Source organism: Hemitrygon akajei, chromosome 1 (genome assembly GCF_048418815.1).
Source record: "Hemitrygon akajei chromosome 1, sHemAka1.3, whole genome shotgun sequence".
In the NCBI taxonomy this organism is placed as follows: domain Eukaryota; kingdom Metazoa; phylum Chordata; class Chondrichthyes; order Myliobatiformes; family Dasyatidae; genus Hemitrygon; species Hemitrygon akajei.
The window spans coordinates 8,393,819-8,412,019 of NC_133124.1; the positions used below are offsets into that span (position 1 = coordinate 8,393,819).

Below are 18,201 nucleotides of genomic sequence, written 5' to 3' on the forward strand. Positions count from 1 at the left end.
GAGTGAAGACAGATATAAAAGACAATAGCACAAGCAGATATGATGTTTTTAAAAAGCAAAACAAGATCATGTTTTTCCAGTGGAGAAGATAAGTAAAAGATATAAAATAAAGCATAGCATCTGCTTCACTTAAAGAAGAGCGCGCGCGCACACGCGCACACACACACACACACACACACACACACACACACACACACACACACACACACACACACACACACACACACACACACACACACACACACACACACACACACACACACACACACACACACACTCTCTCTCACTCTGCTGGAGGAACTCAGCAGGTCAGACAGCATCTATGAAGAGGAATAAACAGTCAATATTTTAGGCCAAGACCCTTCATCAGAACACTCTTCTGTCCTTCAAGTCCCGAAGAAGGGTCTCGGCCCAAAAGACTGCTTATTCCTTTCCATAGATGCTGCCCGACCTGCTATGTTCCTCCAGCATTGTGTGTGTATTACTCTGGATTTCCAGTGTCTATAGAATCTCTTGTGTTTCCAAGACACTATGATTCTAGGGACTGGTTTTAAGGAGCCCTGGGTATAAAACTAGCTCTGTGGGATCACAATGCCTGCAGGTACCATTCCACCCTGGGACATTGATGCACCATCAATAACTCTCGGAGACGGGAGGTGAACGATAGACATTTATTAGCAGCAAAAGGGAGCACGGCATCTCGGAGACTGAGGGGGGAGCAGTGCCTCCAATCGCCTTTTTACAGGGGTCTGTGGGAGGAGCCACAGGAGCAGTCAGCAGAGGGGCATGTCCAGACAGATATACATAGTTTACCACAGACATGCTCCCCTCTCCCTCCAGACCCCACCTCTTCATTCTCATTCATCATTGAAAGGGACACTGAGGCTTTCCCTCGCTCAGGGTGGACCTAGCTGTCATACACAAGCCAGGATAGTACCATATGGAGCAAGCTGTTGCCCATGTAGCGGGCTCCCCCTCCACGCATCTGATAAACCAATAGGGATGGCAGAGACCGGTACAGTTTGCTACCAGCAGTGTCGCAGGAGTTGCCAGTCAATGTTGAATTCAACATAAGACTGACTACATTTAAGACTTTTTAATTAAGCCGTACTGCATACATGGTTAAATATCTGTTTTGCACCACAACCTCATCTTGAGTAATGAAATTAAAGTTCTATTCTATTCTATCCTATTCTTAGGGTCTCCAGCTCCAAAGTTTTCCTTGGGGTTTACTCCCAAAGCCTTCCCCATGAGTGGGTGTAGCCCCCAAGGTAGCGGAGGTTTGAGATCGGAGCTTTCCTTCTCCCAGATGAGCTGCCAGCCACGGCTTTTGAGACCCATCTGCCCGAAGTGACTGGCTTTAAGGTGCAAGTAACCTGCCTTTGCCCCTTTCCTGACAGCAGAAATGGTTCCGCCGGGCTTAGCAGCTAAGCCACACGTGAAGGCCAGGAGCTGGACTTGGTTGTCAGAGTCTAGTTGAGATGCACACCATTGGGAGCATTTATTAGGTAGTGGGAGCTTGTTCCCATTACCACCCTCGGTTATAACAACCTTAAGAAACAAGTGGGACACTACACAAATGCAAATTAATTTTATGGAAAGCTATATAAGGATGAAAGCAATAATATTGAGGAAAACTAGTCACAGTCAACACACCACAGCAGTTTCCTAATTGTACTGTACATGGTGAATAAGCTTGATTCTTAAAGTTGATGAATGAATTAATATTTCATTTTCTTAGAGATTAAGGAGAGCTCATCTTCAGGACAGTGAGAATATGGAGGAAATGTGGAAATATACTCACAGGTTGAACTAGTTCTGTGTTTGCCTTGAGAGAAACAGAAATTAGTATTAAATATAGGCATTGTGTCTAGTCTATTGTCATTATACACTGTGAACATCTACGCTTGTTTCACTATGTTTACATGCCCACGTACCCATGCAGAAATATGCTCACAAAAACCCAACTCCTCTTGCCTCTGCTGAAGCCTCCCAACATCAAGCGCGTACATTGAGAACGGTGCCCGATAAAGGCCAGCAATATCATGAAGGATCCCAACCACCCTGCTCTCGGACTGTTTGCTCCACTCCAGTCAGGGGGGAGGCTACGTAACATTCACACCGGGACCACCAGACTCAAAAACGGTTACTTTCCCCAAGTGGTAAGACTGATCAATGTCTCCACCTGCTAACCCGCCCCTCCATACCCCCAACTACCACTACTTTATCATTTCCTGTCAGAGTCACCTCACATACAGACACTCCTGTCACTTTATGGACATACACTCAATCTATCTTATATATTTATATTTATTGTGTCTTTATTATTATTGTGTTCTTTATCTTACTGTGTTTGTTTGTGCTGCATCGGATCCAGAGAAACAATTATTTCATTCTCCTTTACATTTGTGCACTGGAACTGACATTAAACAATGTTGAAATTTGAAAACAAAGTTCTCAGCTTCTATCTGAGGGTGCTGTGTACATAATGTACAGTCCCATCCAAAGTTAATTAACGAGCATTCTATCAAAGTTGAGGAGAGTCACTGAGTTATTATTTTCACAGTCAATACTGCCTTTTGAAGAACCAACTAGTTCACTGTTTTCTGGGAGCTAATTAGACTGTATCAATGGATTTTTATACAGGATTGTCAGAGATCTGTGCTGCACAGATTCCTCATATAGATCATCAGCTTCACATGACAAACTGTAAGCAGTTAAATTACATTACATGCTCTTGTGCATCATAGTCATAGAGTGTTACAGCTCAGAAACAGGCCGTACAGCCCATCTAGACTGTGCTGAACTATTACTTTGCCTAGTCACAGTCCCTAGAATAACAGAACTATTATTCTAGCTGCACCCAGACCACTCCAAACCCTTTCCATCCATGTATCTATCCGAACTTCTCTTGAATGTGTATACGACCCCACATCTATCATTTCCACCGGCAGCATGTTCTGCTCTCTCACCACCCTCTAAGTGAAGAAGTTCCCCTTAAACATTTCACCTTTCACCCTTAACCCATGACCTCTTGTTGCCCCACCTCAGTGAAGAAAAACCTGCTTACTTTTATTCTATCTATGCCCTTCATAATTTTGTATATTTCTATCAAATCTCTCCTCATTCTCCTACGCTTCAGGGAATAAACTCCTAAACTATTCAACCTTTCCCTCTAACTCAGTTCCTCAAGTCCTGCCAACATCCTTGTAACTTTTCTCTGTAGCCTTTCAATCTTATTAATATCTTTCCTGTACACAGGTGACCAGAACAGTACACAAAACTCCAAATTAGGCCTCACCAACATCTTATACAACTTCAATACAACATCTCAACTCCTGCAGCATTCAATACAAATCAAATCAAGTTTAATTATCATTCAACAATACCTGGTTACAGCTGACTGGGCCAAGGTGCAAAACATTCTCAGCACATTTAAAATAATGAGAAAAAAATAGTCACACAAAAATACACATCTATAGTCGACGACCCTGAGTGACATGCCCAGCAATTGATGGTAGAGTTCCCAGCAATCCAGCCTGTCATTCCACTTCGATACTTTGATTTTTTTAGCGTGTCGCACCAGACAGTCAGCCATTCTTGTCTGGCTCGTGGTGTCGGGATTGGTCTCCTTTTGGATTAACCAGGACACAATATGAATGTTCCTGACTCAACCCTTGTATTTTTTATGAGGCGGAGTGGCTAGCTCGATGCTGAACCCGGCACAGATGGAAAGTGTGCTCAGGGGGTGGCCTGATTTGGATTCGAACTCGGGAACCTTCGCTCAGGAGCCCGGCGTTGATGCCATTGCGTCAGTTACTTTGACTAATTTGAAACGAACGAGTCCTGACGCTGTGTAAGAAGCCACTCTGACAAAAAGCTCTAAGTGAAAGCATCCTCAAAAAGGGAATAAAGCTAAAGGTGAATTTGAATTCAGATGGAAACATCTTGTTCCTACCTCCCACAGATCCCAAGGAAGAGTCTAAAAAAGATGAAAAAAAGAACATTATTAAAACTGAAGCAATAGTTCTGTTGAAATCACACATATTGCATTTCTCCATTTATAGCATCAATAATTAAACTTCTCGTATTTACTGTAGCTGGGTAATTGTAATTCTCAATTTTACTTTTTATTTATTGAATAAATAATCAGTAAACAATTACTCTGCTTCGACAGGCAGGCTAAACCAGGTGAGGGCAGACGGCAGCCTCATACCCAGTGTGCCTGTCCCAGCATGCAAAGCCAGCTTGGGTGAATTGGTGAATGAGATCTACAGGGAGATCCAGTGGCCAGCAAGGTGGGTTTTGCAACGCTCTGTGGAGAGCGAAGGGCATGGCAGGGCACAGAAGGTGTCATGGTCGTCCACTGAAACTAAGGAAGACCCCAGTTTGTGACCCTCGTTCGTACCGGACCTGGATTTCTGAGGTCGAGAGAGCGCAGTGGTTTCATGTCATCGTCAGACGTGACAGACCACTGGCAATAAACAGTGGTCCATAGAGTCACAGAGAAACAGAGCACAGAAACAGGCCATTCGGCCCAACTGGTCCCTGCTGACCACAGCATCCTCAGCACTCGTCCCAGTTGCCTTTCAGCCCATAACCCTCAAAGCCTCTCCCCTCCTTGCACCTGTAATGCCCTGGTTCATATTTTTTACTGTTATGCTGTTCTGTATTTGATTTCTGTGCTGTTCTCTGCAAGCTGCTTGTGTGGGTTACTGTTGAAGGTAAGAGATAGGAGAATTGTGTGTCATCCTATTAGGATGGCCGGATTAAGGGGAGGTTTCTCTGGTGAGAGACACTAAGGTTGGGCTTGGGGTCTTTTGTTAAGGAGATGAAGAGAGAAGACACCAGAGAGAAGGGCGTAGGATTCAACCCGGAGCAGGGCCATGATTTGACGAAGCCTGGGGTGAGATCGAAGGAGGATCGGTGTAAGGGAAACCGTAAGCTCCCACTTGTTACATTCAAATGGGCCCTTTTCTTTACTAACCCTTCAGTCAAACTAAGAATTATAAAGCTAAATCATGTCATTGTATGCGGTGTACTGTCCGTTATTTCGTGGTACTCATTTGTAACAGGGTAATGAATCACGCAGCATCCACACAAACGGGGGGTTTCGGGGTGGGTTTGCAATTCTATCTCATAGTTTGGTGGGGCTGGAGATTGTCTTCCGAGACTTATGCAGCCGATGGAACCAGAGCATATCTAATTTCCTCTTGTAATTGTACCCACCTCGACCACGTCCTCTGGCAGTTTGTTCCTGGTACTCACTATCCTTTGAGTAAATAGATCACCTATGAGGTCTCCTTTTGAATTTATCTCCTCATGAATACGTGTCCTCTGGTTTTGGACTCTGCAGCCCTGGAGGAAAGACTATGACCATCCATCTTATTCATACCTGTCACGATTTTTATAAATTCCTGTGAGGTCACCACTCATTCTCCCGCTCTCAAGGAAATAAAGATCCCGCACAGCCAACCTCTCCCCATAACTCAGGCTCTCTTGTCCAGACAGAATCCTCAATAGATCACAACTCTTATACTTCTTCGCATTTCAGGTACCCAACAACTGGATGTCCTGGGTGGTGCGGATCTTAATGATGGGTGTCTCCTTCTTGAGTCATCACCTTTTGAAAATGTCCTCGATGGTGCCCATGATGGAGCTGTTGAGTTTGCAGCCCTCTGCAGTTTTTTCCAATTCCTTGCACTGGACCTTGCAAGGAATGGGGCCTCGTCTCATTACTACCATCAACAGGGAGGAACAGGAGCCTGAAGACCTACACTCATTTTAAGAGCAGTTCCTTCACTATCGGATTTCTGACTGCCCAATAAACCCATAAACACTACCTCTTTTTACACTACTTACTTATTTTTTATACTTCTTATTGTAAATCGTAATATTTCACTGTAGTGCTGCTGCACAACAACAAATTTCATGATATCATCGCCAGTGTGTGCTATGCTACGTGATATAGGCGATCACACGCTCGTGACCATGATTGTTTTTGGCAAATTTTTTTACGGAAGTGGTTTGCCTTTGCCTTCTTCTGGGCAGTGTCTTTACAATATGGCTGACTCCAGCCATTGTCAATCCTCGTCAGAGATTGTCTGCTTGGTGTCAATGGTCGCATAACCAGGACTTGTGATATGCACCGGCTGCTCGAACGACCACCCACCACCTGCTCCCATGGCTTCACGTGACCCTGATCAAGGGGAGATGTGCTAAGCAGGTGCTACACCTTGCCCAAGGGTGACCTGCAGACTAGTGGAGGGAAGGAGCACCTTACACCTCCTTTGATAGATCCGTACCTTCACTCCACCACCCTATTCATGACATTTTGAACCTCAATGATAATAAACCTGATTCTGATAAAGTTAATCAGGCTGCCCACACCTCTGCCTCCCAACAACCGAGGCATTCACCCATGGGAAATATCACGCACACTGTGAAGTCAAAGTTGACGCCATGCAGAAAATCCCACATTTCCAAGCGTCCCGTCACAAGTCCCAGCCCAGTCAATGTGAGTAGTTGAACATGAAATCTCTGTAAGACACAGACCTGAGCATGCGGTGACTGACTTCGTGTTGCTGTGCTGGTCTGGTCGGGTTTGAAAGGATCAAAGTCCATGTCAAGCAGTGACTCCCCAGGCTGTGTGGCAGGTTGTTCCGGCTATGTGAAGCAAGAAGGAGAAACAATTGAAATATACTTTAGTTTTGTCTCCAATGGAACATCACAAAATAGGATGTTTTAATATACATGTCTTAATGAGGATCATACCAAGGTTGGTCACATTTGCTTGTACACGGCTCCTACAACGAGATGGAGCCTGCACTGACACATCAATTTCCCAACATCAGTGCTCCCAGCTGACAATATACCAGCACCAAATATCAAAGCTCCCACTGTCCCAGCACTGACAGACTCAATTCCCTCTGTCCCAGTACTGACAAACCCAGTTCCCACTGTCCCAGTACTAACAGACCCAGTTCCCACTGTCCCAGTACTGACAGACCTAGTTCCCACTCTCCCAACACTGACAGTCCCAGTTCCCACTCTCCCAGTACTGACAGAACCAGTTCCCTCTGTCCCAGCACTGACAGAATCAGTTCCCACTGTCCCAGTACTGACAGACCCAGTTCCCACTGTCCCAGTACTGACAGAACCAGTTCCCTCTGTCCCAGCACTGACAGAATCAGTTCCTACTGTCCCAACACTGACAGTCCCAGTTCCCACTGTCCCAGTACTGACAGAACCAGTTCCCTCTGTCCCAGCACTGACAGACCCAATTCCCACTGTCCCACTACTGATCGACCCAGTTCCCACTCTCCCAGTACTGACAGACCCAGTTTCCTCTGTTCCAGTACTGACAGACCCAATTCCCACTGTCCCAGTACTGACAGACCCAGTTTCCTCTGTCCCAGCACTGACAGACCCAATTCCCACTGTCCCAGTACTGATCGACCCAGTTCCCACTCTCCCAGTACTGACAGACCCAGTTTCCTCTGTTCCAGTACTGACAGACCCAGTTCCCACTGTCCCAGTACTGACAGACCCAATTCCCACTGTCCCAGAACTAAAGTTTTGTGGATCAGGTAGTCTGACTGCCACCTAATTGAGGACTCTGATACTGGGCGTTTGATTGTTAAGTCCTAGTCATAGGTAGCTCTGCAGCTGAAAATGTCTGATGGTAAAGTTTATTTTATTTAGTTACAAGTTTAGACCATAAGACATCAGAGCAGAATTCGTCCATTCAGCCCTTCATGTCTGCTCTGCCAGTTGATCATGGCTGATCCATTTCCTTCTCAACTCCATTCTCCTACTTTCTCCCTGTAGGCTTTAACTCTCTGACTTATAATACTATAAGACAAAGGAGCAGAAACACCTCGGTGAAGTGAATTTGTCATATTCAGCATTTATGCTGAAGCGATTATCGGACTATCTAGACCACTTTAGACAATAACATATTGAATCACCTCTGTGCTGCCGATATAATCATGATATAATAATGATTTTGCATCACTGGATCATGTCTTTTAGAAAAAATCTTCTATAATTTATCTATTTTATTGATTTATTGATTTGTTTATTTATTATGTTACGTATTCGGGCAACAACGATATAGATGAGTTAGGCAAGGGGTTTTATAACGAATAACACGTTTATTAAACACTGATAACAAACCCCCTTCAAAAGTAAACAAACCCAAACAATGACCCGAAACCAGCTGCTGGCAGCTGGTCAGACAGTTCTTAATAGCTTTGCAGTCTCAAACAGTCTTTAAAGCGGTATTGAAACGAACTCAGTTCGTTAAAGCGATATGCCGAATGAAAACAGTTCAAAGAACGATATGCCGACAGTTCAAAAGCTCACGGTACTTTTAAAAGGAGAGACTTTTTTAAAGCGATTTAAATTCTCTTCCACGTCGATGTCCTTCGATTCCCAGCGTCGAACTCCCACGTCGAATTTTATTAAATATAACAACTTAAAGTGACTGACCTCTCTTCCACACTATTCTCAAACCCTTTCTGGTCATCCCAGGGGTCAACAGCGAGAATAGTCAACGAAATCCTTCCGAATGAGGATCACACAAGGTCGAAGTCAATCCATCGAAAATCGATTTTTCTTGATCTCCAAACTTCACTCTCCATTAGCAAAGAAACCGTTGGCTCTGACCTTTTAAACTTTAGGCATTATATAAAACTTCATTTTTAACTAAACTGCGTCATCACATTAAATCACACAGTAACATGAAGTCATCTTGGCAAATCCAGCCACGAACTGCCCCACCTGACAGGGTGGGTCTTCCTTTTATACCCTGTAGAAAAAACCTGTCACATGACCTCTACTGGCGGGAAAATGACATCACTCCACCATTACCTCATGTCCAGTATAACTTCAACCCCAGTCACGTGACAAGGGTATCACTGTCACATGTCACGGGTACGTAACAATGTCTCTATCTATTTGTCTGTCGATCCATCTGACGCTCTGTCAATACAGCATGGTAACAGTCCCCTTTTGGTCCAATGGGCCCCTGATGTCCAATTACACACATGTGGCCAATTAGCCGACCAGCCGGTATGTCTTTGGAATGTGGGAGGAAACTGGAGCACCCAGAGGAAACACACACATTCACAGGGAAAATGTACAAAGTCCTTACAGACAGTGGCGGGAATTGAACCAGGGTCACTGGTACCATAATAGGGTTACGCTATCTATTACACTGCTGTTACTCACTAATCATGAGTAGCTCTGCAGCTGAAAGTGTTTGATGCTAACATTTGTTTTATTTAGGAACAAGGAATTTACATACCTTGGCGAAATTATAAGAAATAGGAGCAGGAGTCGGCCATCCGGCCCGTCGAGCCTGCTCCGCCATTCAATAAGATCATGGCCGATCCGGCCATAGACTCATCTTTACTTGCCTACCTTTTCCCCGTAACCCTTAATTCCCCAACTATGTGAAAATCTATCCAACCTTGTCTTATAATTATGTTTTAATATTTTGCATTTGATTCCTTAAGGGTGTTACAGGGTATATAAGGTTATATATCTTGGTGGTAATGGGGATAAACTACCTATTAAATGCTCCCAATGGCTTGCGTCTCAAATAGCCTCTGACAACCAAGTCCAGCTCCTGGCCTTCACGGTGTGGCTTAGCTACTAAACCCGGTGGAACTGCTTCTACTGACAGGAGAAGAGGCAAAGGCACCTTAAAACCACCTTCAGACAGATGTGGTCAGCAGCTCATCTAGGAGAAGGAAAACTCTGATCTCAAACCTCCGCTGCCTTGTGGCTATACCCACTCATGGGGAAAGCTCCAGGAGTAAACCCTGAGGGGGGAAAAACACAGCTGGAGTCCTATGTTGAGTTCAATGCTGACTGGAACCTCTTACGACGCTGCTGCTGCCAAACTGTATCGGTCTCTGCCTTTCCTGTAGAGTCATCAGATGCTTGGAGAGGGGGAGCCTGCTACATGGGTAACAGCTTGCTCTCCTTATCGTACTGACCTGGACTGCGTATCACGTAGACAACTAGGACAGAACATCCATGGGCAACCCTGACCAACGGAGGGCCTCAAATTCAGCATTTATATTAAATGGTGACAGGACTACATAGACAACTGTAGACAATAGCATATTCAATCACGTTTGTGCTGCTATAATACGTTCAGCTATGGTTAACTCATTTTTGTTATGGAGCAACAGAGTTAAAAAAGCAGTGGTTTTATGTTTCTATATTGCATCTTTAAGATCTATTGAAAAACACCGGATCACATCTGGTCAGTCTGAATAATTCTCTTGTAATTAATCTGCAGACTATTTCTGTTCCAAATCCAGAGTAGCACCCACAAACTGCTGGAGGAACTCAGCAGGTCAGGCAGCGTCTATAAAAATGAATAAACTATCGGTGTTGCAGACTGCGACCCTTCATCAGGACTGGAAAGGAAGGAGGAAGGGGTCACAATAAGAAGGTGGGGGGAAGGGGAAGGAGTACAAGCTAGCAGTCCTAATGAAAGGTCTGGGCCCTACAACGGCAACCCTTTATCCTTCTTCACAGATGCTGCCTGACCTGCTGAGTTCCTCCTGCAGTTTGAGTGTGTGATAACCTGGCAGGTGATAAGTGAAGCCAGGTAAGGCGGAAGGTAGGGATGAAATAAGAAGCTGGGAGGTGATAAGTGGAAATGAAGAAGGAACCCGATAGGAGAGGAGACCGGACCATGGGAGAAAGGAAGAGGGGACCTAGAGCAGGGCGAGGCAGATGAGGAGAAGAGAAAAGGTAAGGGGGGAAGCCAGACTGGGGAATGGCAAAGGAGGGAAAGGGAGAGGGGAGAAATTGCCAGAATTAGAGAAATCAATGTTCATGCCATCAGGTTGGAGGCTACCCAGACAGAACATGAGGTGTCACTCCTCCAACCTGAGAGTGGCCTCCTCGTGGCAGTAGGGGAGGCCTTGGGCAGACATGTTGGAATGGGAATAGTCTGCGGAAAAGTTCCTCTGGATTTCTGCAGAATCTCTTGTGTTTATGCGTATGATTTCCTCTTTCATATAATAATACCGTGATTTACATTCATTCCATTGAATTTAATGTAGAGAAGTTTCTTGTCATTAACATAATGAATAAAGTTCAATACGACCATTGTCAGAATGCAGTCTTGCTAAAAATGAGTGAGTCAGAGAGAGGGCTAATGTCGTCCTACTGTGAAATAGCAAAGGACATTTATAAAAGGACATTTAATGAACTGAAATCTTGTATAACGGGCCTCGAGATAGTCAGACCTGAGGTGCTGGCTCTGAATTGCATCTCGGGAAATATGCCAGAAGGTAATTTGGGGAGAAAGAAGGAAAGCTGTTACCACAGTCGCGCAACAGCACGATGCTATTGCAGCTTCGGAAGTTCCGGAGTCTGGGGTTCAATTCTGGCGTCCCCTTTAAGGAATCTGTACGTCCTCCCCGTGGAATGCGGGTGCTCCAATTTTCTTCCACAGTCCAAAGGGATACTGGGTAGTTTAATTGGTCATTGAAAATTGTTCCGTGATTAGCCTAGGGTTAATTGGGGCTGCTGGGGGGGGGGGGGGGGGAGAGAGATAGAGAGATAGAGAGAGAGAGAGAGAGAGAGAGAGAGAGAGAGAGAGGAGAGAGAGAGAGAGAGAGAGAGGAGAGAGAGGAGAGAGAGAGAGAGAGACGAGAGAGAGAGAGAGAGAGAGAGAGAGAGAGAGAGAGAGAGAGAAAGAGAGAGATAGAGAGAGAGGGATATAGAGATAGAGAGATAGAGAGATAGAGAGATAGAGAGATAGAGAGATAGAGAGATAGAGAGATAGAGAGATAGAGATAGAGATAGAGATAGAGATAGAGATAGAGATAGAGATAGAGATAGAGATAGAGATAGAGATAGAGATAGAGAGATAGAGAGAGAGATAGAGATAGAGAGAGAGATAGAGATAGAGATAGAGATAGAGATAGAGAGAGAGAGAGAGAGAGAGAGAGAGAGAGGGAGAGGGAGATGGAGATGGAGATGGAGATGGAGATGGAGATGGAGATGGAGATGGAGATGGAGATGGAGATGGAGATGGAGATGGAGATGGAGATGGAGATAGAGATCATGAGGGTGACAAAAAGCCTGATGAAAAAGGACGATGTTCAGAAGGGGGAAAATAACCAATATGGCTATCATTAAATGAAGAAAATATGTGGTGCATTTCAGAATCTGAAGAAATCGCCACACATGTTACAAACAGATAAGATTTTTTCCTAAAATAAGCAACTTTTATACAAAAGGTGTCTACAGATAGAAATTAAATAGATGGCAGTTGCAAAATTTAAGACGAGTATGGATAGGTACATCAATGCAATGTTTCCTCTAAGCTGTGCACGTGTACACATCTTTTGCTACTGGCACACAAAGGAATTTAAACTGTGCACAAGAGGTTGTCACCCTCTACCTCGTTGGGACGTTAAGTATATTTCACGGTCGTGCACGATCACATTTCCTTTTCCAGTTTCTGATGCAGACGGTGTGGACAATGTGGAGTTTGTGATGATTTGTCTGCAGATTTTAGAAATGACTAATTTATACTGTTTTTGTTGAAGACATTATTCCGCACGCATATATTGTTGTCATTGGGCAAAATATTGCACAGCTCAAGATTTTTGTGACATTGTTGTTACAAAATAGAGGGAACTGCATGGATACATTTGAAGTTCAAAGTACATTGGTTATCAAAGTACCTATGCTATATACAACCTTGAAATTCGTCTCCTTACAAGCAGCTAGTAAACAAAGAAACCCAATACAACCCATTAAAAAATGAAAATCGCCAGACTCTCAATGTGCAGAAAAATAACAAATCATGCAAACAATAAAAGTAAGCAAATAACACTCAGAACTGAAGGGTAATGGTCCAGATGTGATTAAATGTGATTAGGCAGAAAAACAGGTGAACACAGACTAGATGGACTGAATGGCCTGTTTCTATGCTAATACTCCATGCCTCTATGGCCACGTAATCTGCTCTGGGTGTTGGCTTGACCACAAGGAGTGCTCATGTGGTCTCGGAGTTGGATAATGGATTTCTGAATATTGTTTTTCAGATTAAACATAAAACAATGCACAGGACATTGGGTATATTTACAGTGGAGGTTGATAGGTTCATTGATTGGTAAGAGCATCAAAGGTTACAGGGAGAAGGCCGGAGAATGGGATAATAAATCAGCCATGATGGAATGGCAGAGCAGACTTGATGGGCTGAATGGCCTAATTTTGTTCCTATGTCTTATGGGATCATTGCAGTATTGATTCATCACACTGATTCCTGGAAAACAGTGTGTGTTCTATGAAGAACAAATTAATAGAACTGGTTTGTGCTTAACAGAGTTTAGAAAAATAAGTGGTAATCTCACTGATACATCCTAAGAGGGATTTGCAGGTTACAACTGCCATCCATTGTCCGCTGTCTGTAAGGAGTTTGTAAGCTCTCCCCATGTCCCCATGGATTTTCTCCAGTGCTCCGGTTTCCTCCCACATCCAGAGACATATGCAAGCTGCAGGTTCTGGAAGTGTGTTAGTAAACTGTGGGATCTGGAAGTGTGTTAGTAAAGTATGGGATCTGGAAGTGTATAAGTGAGCTGTGGGATCTGGAAGTGTGTTAGTGAGCTGTGGGATCTGAAAGTGTGTTAGTAAAGTGTGGGATCTGAAAGTGTGTTAGTAAAGTGTGGGATCTGGAAGTGTGTTAGTAAAGTGTGGGATCTGGAAGTGTGTTAGTAAACTGCGGGATCTGGAAGTGTGTTAGTAAACTGTGGGATCTGGAAGTGTGTTAGTAAAGTGTGGGATCTAGAAGTGTGTTAGTAAAGTGTGGGATCTGGAAGTGTGTTAGTAAAGTGTGGGATCTGGAAGTGTGTTAGTAAAGTGTGGGATCTGAAAGTGTGTTAGTAAAGTGTGGGATTTGGAAGTGTGTTAGTGAAGTGTGGGATCTGAAAGTGTGTTAGTAAACTGCGGGATCTGAAAGTGTGTTAGTAAAGTGTGGGATCTGGAAGTGTGTTAGTGAACTGTGGGATCTGGAAGTGTGTTAGTAAAGTATGGGATCTGGAAGTGTGTTAGTGAACTGTGGGATCTGGAAGTGTGTTAGTGAGCTGTGGGATCTGGAAGTGTGTTAGTAAAGTGTGGGATCTGGAAGTGTGTTAGTAAAGTGTGGGATCTGGAAGTGTGTTAGTAAAGTGTGGGATCTGGAAGTGTGTTAGTAAAGTGTGGGATCTGGAAGTGTGTTAGTGAGCTGTGGGATCCGGAAGTGTGTTAGTAAAGTGTGGGATCTAGAAGTGTGTTAGTAAAGTGTGGGATCTAGAAGTGTGTTAGTAAAGTGTGGGATCTGAAAGTGTGTTAGTAAAGTGTGGGATCTGGAAGTGTGTTAGTAAACTGTGGGTTCTGGAAGTGTGTTAGTAAACTGCGGGATCTGAAAGTGTGTTAGTAAAGTGTGGGATCTGGAAGTGTGTTAGTAAACTGCGGGATCTGAAAGTGTGTTAGTGAACTGTGAGATCTGGAAGTGTGTTAGTAAACTGTGGGATCTGGAAGTGTGTTAGTAAAGTGTGGGATCTGAAAGTGTGTTAGTGAACTGTGAGATCTGGAAGTGTGTTAGTAAAGTGTGGGATCTGGAAGTGTGTTAGTAAAGTGTGGGATCTGGAAGTGTGTTAGTAAAGTGTGGGATCTGAAAGTGTGTTAGTAAAGTGTGGGATCTGGAAGTGTGTTAGTGAACTGTGGGATCTGGAAGTGTGTTAGTAAAGCATGGGATCTGGAAGTGTGTTAGTAAAGTGTGGGATCTGGAAGTGTGTTAGTGAGCTGTGGGATCTGGAAGTGTGTTAGTGAACTGTGAGATCTGGAAGTGTGTTAGTAAACTGTGGGATCTGGAAGTGTGTTAGTGAACTGTGGGATCTGAAAGTGTGTTAGTGAACTGTGAGATCTGGAAGTGTGTTAGTGAACTGTGGGATCTGGAAGTGTGTTAGTGAACTGTGGGATCTGGAAGTGTGTTAGTAAAGTGTGGGATCTGGAAGTGTGTTAGTGAACTGTGGGATCTGGAAGTGTGTTAGTGAACTGTGGGATCTGGAAGTGTGTTAGTGAGCTGTGGGATCTGGAAGTGTGTTAGTAAATTATGGGATCTGGAAGTGTGTTAGTGAACTGTGAGATCTGGAAGTGTGTTAGTAAATTGTGGGATCTGAAAGTGTGTTAGTAAACTGTGAGATCTGGAAGTGTGTTAGTAAAGTGTGGGATCTGAAAGTGTGTTAGTAAATTGTGGGATCTGAAAGTGTGTTAGTAAACTGCGGGATCTGAAAGTGTGTTAGTAAAGTGCGGGATCTGGAAGTGTGTTAGTAAAGTGTGGGATCTGGAAGTGTGTTAGTGAACTGTGGGATCTGGAAGTGTGTTAGTGAACTGTGGGATCTGGAAGTGTGTTAGTGAACTGTGGGATCTGGAAGTGTGTTAGTAAAGTGTGGGATCTGAAAGTGTGTTAGTAAAGTGTGGGATCTGGAAGTGTGTTAGTGAACTGTGGGATCTGGAAGTGTGTTAGTGAGCTGTGGGATCTGGAAGTGTGTTAGTAAAGTATGGGATCTGGAAGTGTGTTAGTGAACTGTGAGATCTGGAAGTGTGTTAGTAAAGTGTGGGATCTGAAAGTGTGTTAGTAAAGTGTGGGATCTGGAAGTGTGTTAGTAAACTGCGGGATCTGGAAGTGTGTTAGTAAAGTGTGGGATCTGGAAGTGTGTTAGTGAACTGTGGGATCTGGAAGTGTGTTAGTAAAGTATGGGATCTGGAAGTGTGTTAGTAAAGTGTGGGATCTGGAAGTGTGTTAGTAAAGTGTGGGACCTAGAAGTGTGTTAGTAAAGTGTGGGATCCGGAAGTGTGTTAGTGAGCTGTGGGATCTGGAAGTGTGTTAGTAAACTGTGGGATCTGGAAGTGTGTTAGTAAAGTGTGGGATCTGGAAGTGTGTTAGTAAAGTGTGGGACCTGGAAGAGTGTTAATAAAGTGTGGGATCTAGAAGTGTGTTAGTAAAGTGTGGGATCTAGAAGTGTGTTAGTAAAGTGTGGGATCTGGAAGTGTGTTAGTAAAGTGTGGGATCTGGAAGTGTGTTAGTAAAGTGTGGGATCTGGAAGTGTGTTAGTAAAGTGTGGGATCTGGAAGTGTGTTAGTGAGCTGTGGGATCTGGAAGTGTGTTAGTGAACTGTGGGATCTGGAAGTGTGTTAGTGAGCTGTGGGATCTGAACACTTACGAACTCTCCCTAGCGCATCTTCCGAATGATTTGGTCAATGACACAAATGGTGCATTTCACTGTCTGTTTCGATATTTCCATGTTGATGTGACAAATAAAGCTAATCTTTAAATCTTTAATCTTTAGATGAATGTCTTTGTGTCGGGGGTTGTGGGTGCTAAAAACGGTGATTGGCAGATTTCTGTAGAGTGAGGCCATCAGAAGCTATGAGGATGGGAAAATAGTGGACTTGAGATATAGGATTTGTCACGTTCTAACTGCAGAGCAGAGAGGCAGTATTATAACCTATTCCTGCTCGTACTTAATTTGCACCCACAGATGAATGAATATTTTTCTCTCTGGAGTGAAGGAGGATGAAAGGTGACTTGATAGAGATGTACAAGATGAGAAGAGGCATAGACAGATAGAGCAGATAGCCAGATACCTATTCCCAAGGCTATAACAAGGGGGCATAATTTTATGGTGATTGGAGGAAAGTATAGGGGGAATGTCAGAGATAAGTTCTTTACACAGGGAGTGGAATACCATACCAGGGTGGTGGTAGAGGCAGATACATTAGGAACATTACAAAAATCTTAGATAGACACATGGATATTGGAAAACCAGAAGGCTATGTAGGTAGGGAGGATTAGATTGATCATAGGGCCCACATAGAAACATAGAAAATAGGTGCAGGAGTAGACCATTTGGCCCTTCGAGCCTGCACCGCCATTCAGTATGATCATGGCTGATCATCCAACTCAGAACCCGGTACCTGCTTTCTCTCCATACCCCCTGATCCCTCTAGCCACAAGGCTTAAATATAGCCAATGAACCAGCCTCAACTGTTTCCTGTGGCAGAGAATTCCACAGATTCACCACACTCTGTGTGAAGAAGTTTTTCCTCATCTCGGTCCTAAAAGGCTTCCCCTTTATCCTTAAACTGTGACCCCTCATCCTGGACTTCCCCAACATCGGAAACAATCTTCCTGCATCTAGCCTGTCCAATCCCTTTAGAATTTTATACGTTTCAATAAGATCCCCCCTCAATCTTCTAAATTCCAGTGAGTATAAGCCTAGTCAATCCAGTCTTTCTTCATATGAAAGTCCTGCCATCCCAGGAATCAATCTGGTGAACCTTCTCTGTACTCCCTCTATGGCAAGAATGTCTTTCCTCAGATTAGGGGACCAAACTGCACACAATATTTTAGGTGCAGTCTCACCAAGGCCTTGTACAACTGCAGTAGAACCTCCCTGCTCCTGTACTCAAATCCTTTTGCTATGAATGCCAACATACCACTTGCCTTTTTCACCGCCTGCTGTACCTGCATCCCACCTTCAATGACTGGTGTACAATGACACCCAGGTCTCGTTGCACCTCCCCTTTTCCTAATCAGCCACCATTCAGATAATAATCTGTTTTCCTGTTCTTGCAACCAAAGTGGATAACCTCACATTTATCCACATTAAATTGCATCTGCCATGAATTTGCCCACTCACCTAACCTATCCAAGTCACCCTGCATCCTCAGCATCCTCCTCACAGCTAACACCTCCACCCAGCTTCGTGTCATCCGCAAACTTGGAGATGCTGCATTTAATTCCCTCGTCTAAATCATTAATATATATTGTAAACAATTGGGGTCCCAGCACTGAGCCTTGCGGTACCCCACTAGTCACTGCCTGCCATTCTAAAAAGGTCCCGTTTACTCCCACTCTTTGCTTCCTGTCTGCCAACCAATTTTCTATCCACATCAATATCATACCCCCAATACCGTGTGCTTTAAGTTTGCACACTAATCTCCTGTGTGGGACCTTGTCAAAAGCCTTTTGAAAATCTAAATATACCACATCCACTGGCTCTCCTCTATCCACTCTACTAGTTACATCTTCAAAAAATTCTATAAGATTCGTCAGACATGATTTTCCTTTCACAAATCCATGCTGACTTTGTTCGATGATTTCACCTCTTTCCA

The 18,201-nt window shown here is 44.0% G+C and overlaps 1 protein-coding gene across 5 annotated transcripts in view; it reads right to left on the reverse strand.

Moving 5' to 3' along the window:
- The window catches only part of amph (amphiphysin), a 226,351-nt gene that overhangs the window by 34,234 nt on the left and 173,916 nt on the right, over positions 1–18,201 (reverse strand). For all 5 annotated transcript variants that reach the window (XM_073031229.1, XM_073031088.1, XM_073031308.1 and 2 more), the window contains 3 exons: positions 6,556–6,666; positions 3,959–3,982; positions 1,805–1,828 (listed from right to left, as the gene is read on the reverse strand). In XM_073031229.1, coding sequence (XP_072887330.1) covers positions 1,805–1,828; positions 3,959–3,982; positions 6,556–6,666 — 159 coding nt within the window. The remainder of the gene's footprint in view (positions 1–1,804; positions 1,829–3,958; positions 3,983–6,555; positions 6,667–18,201) is intronic.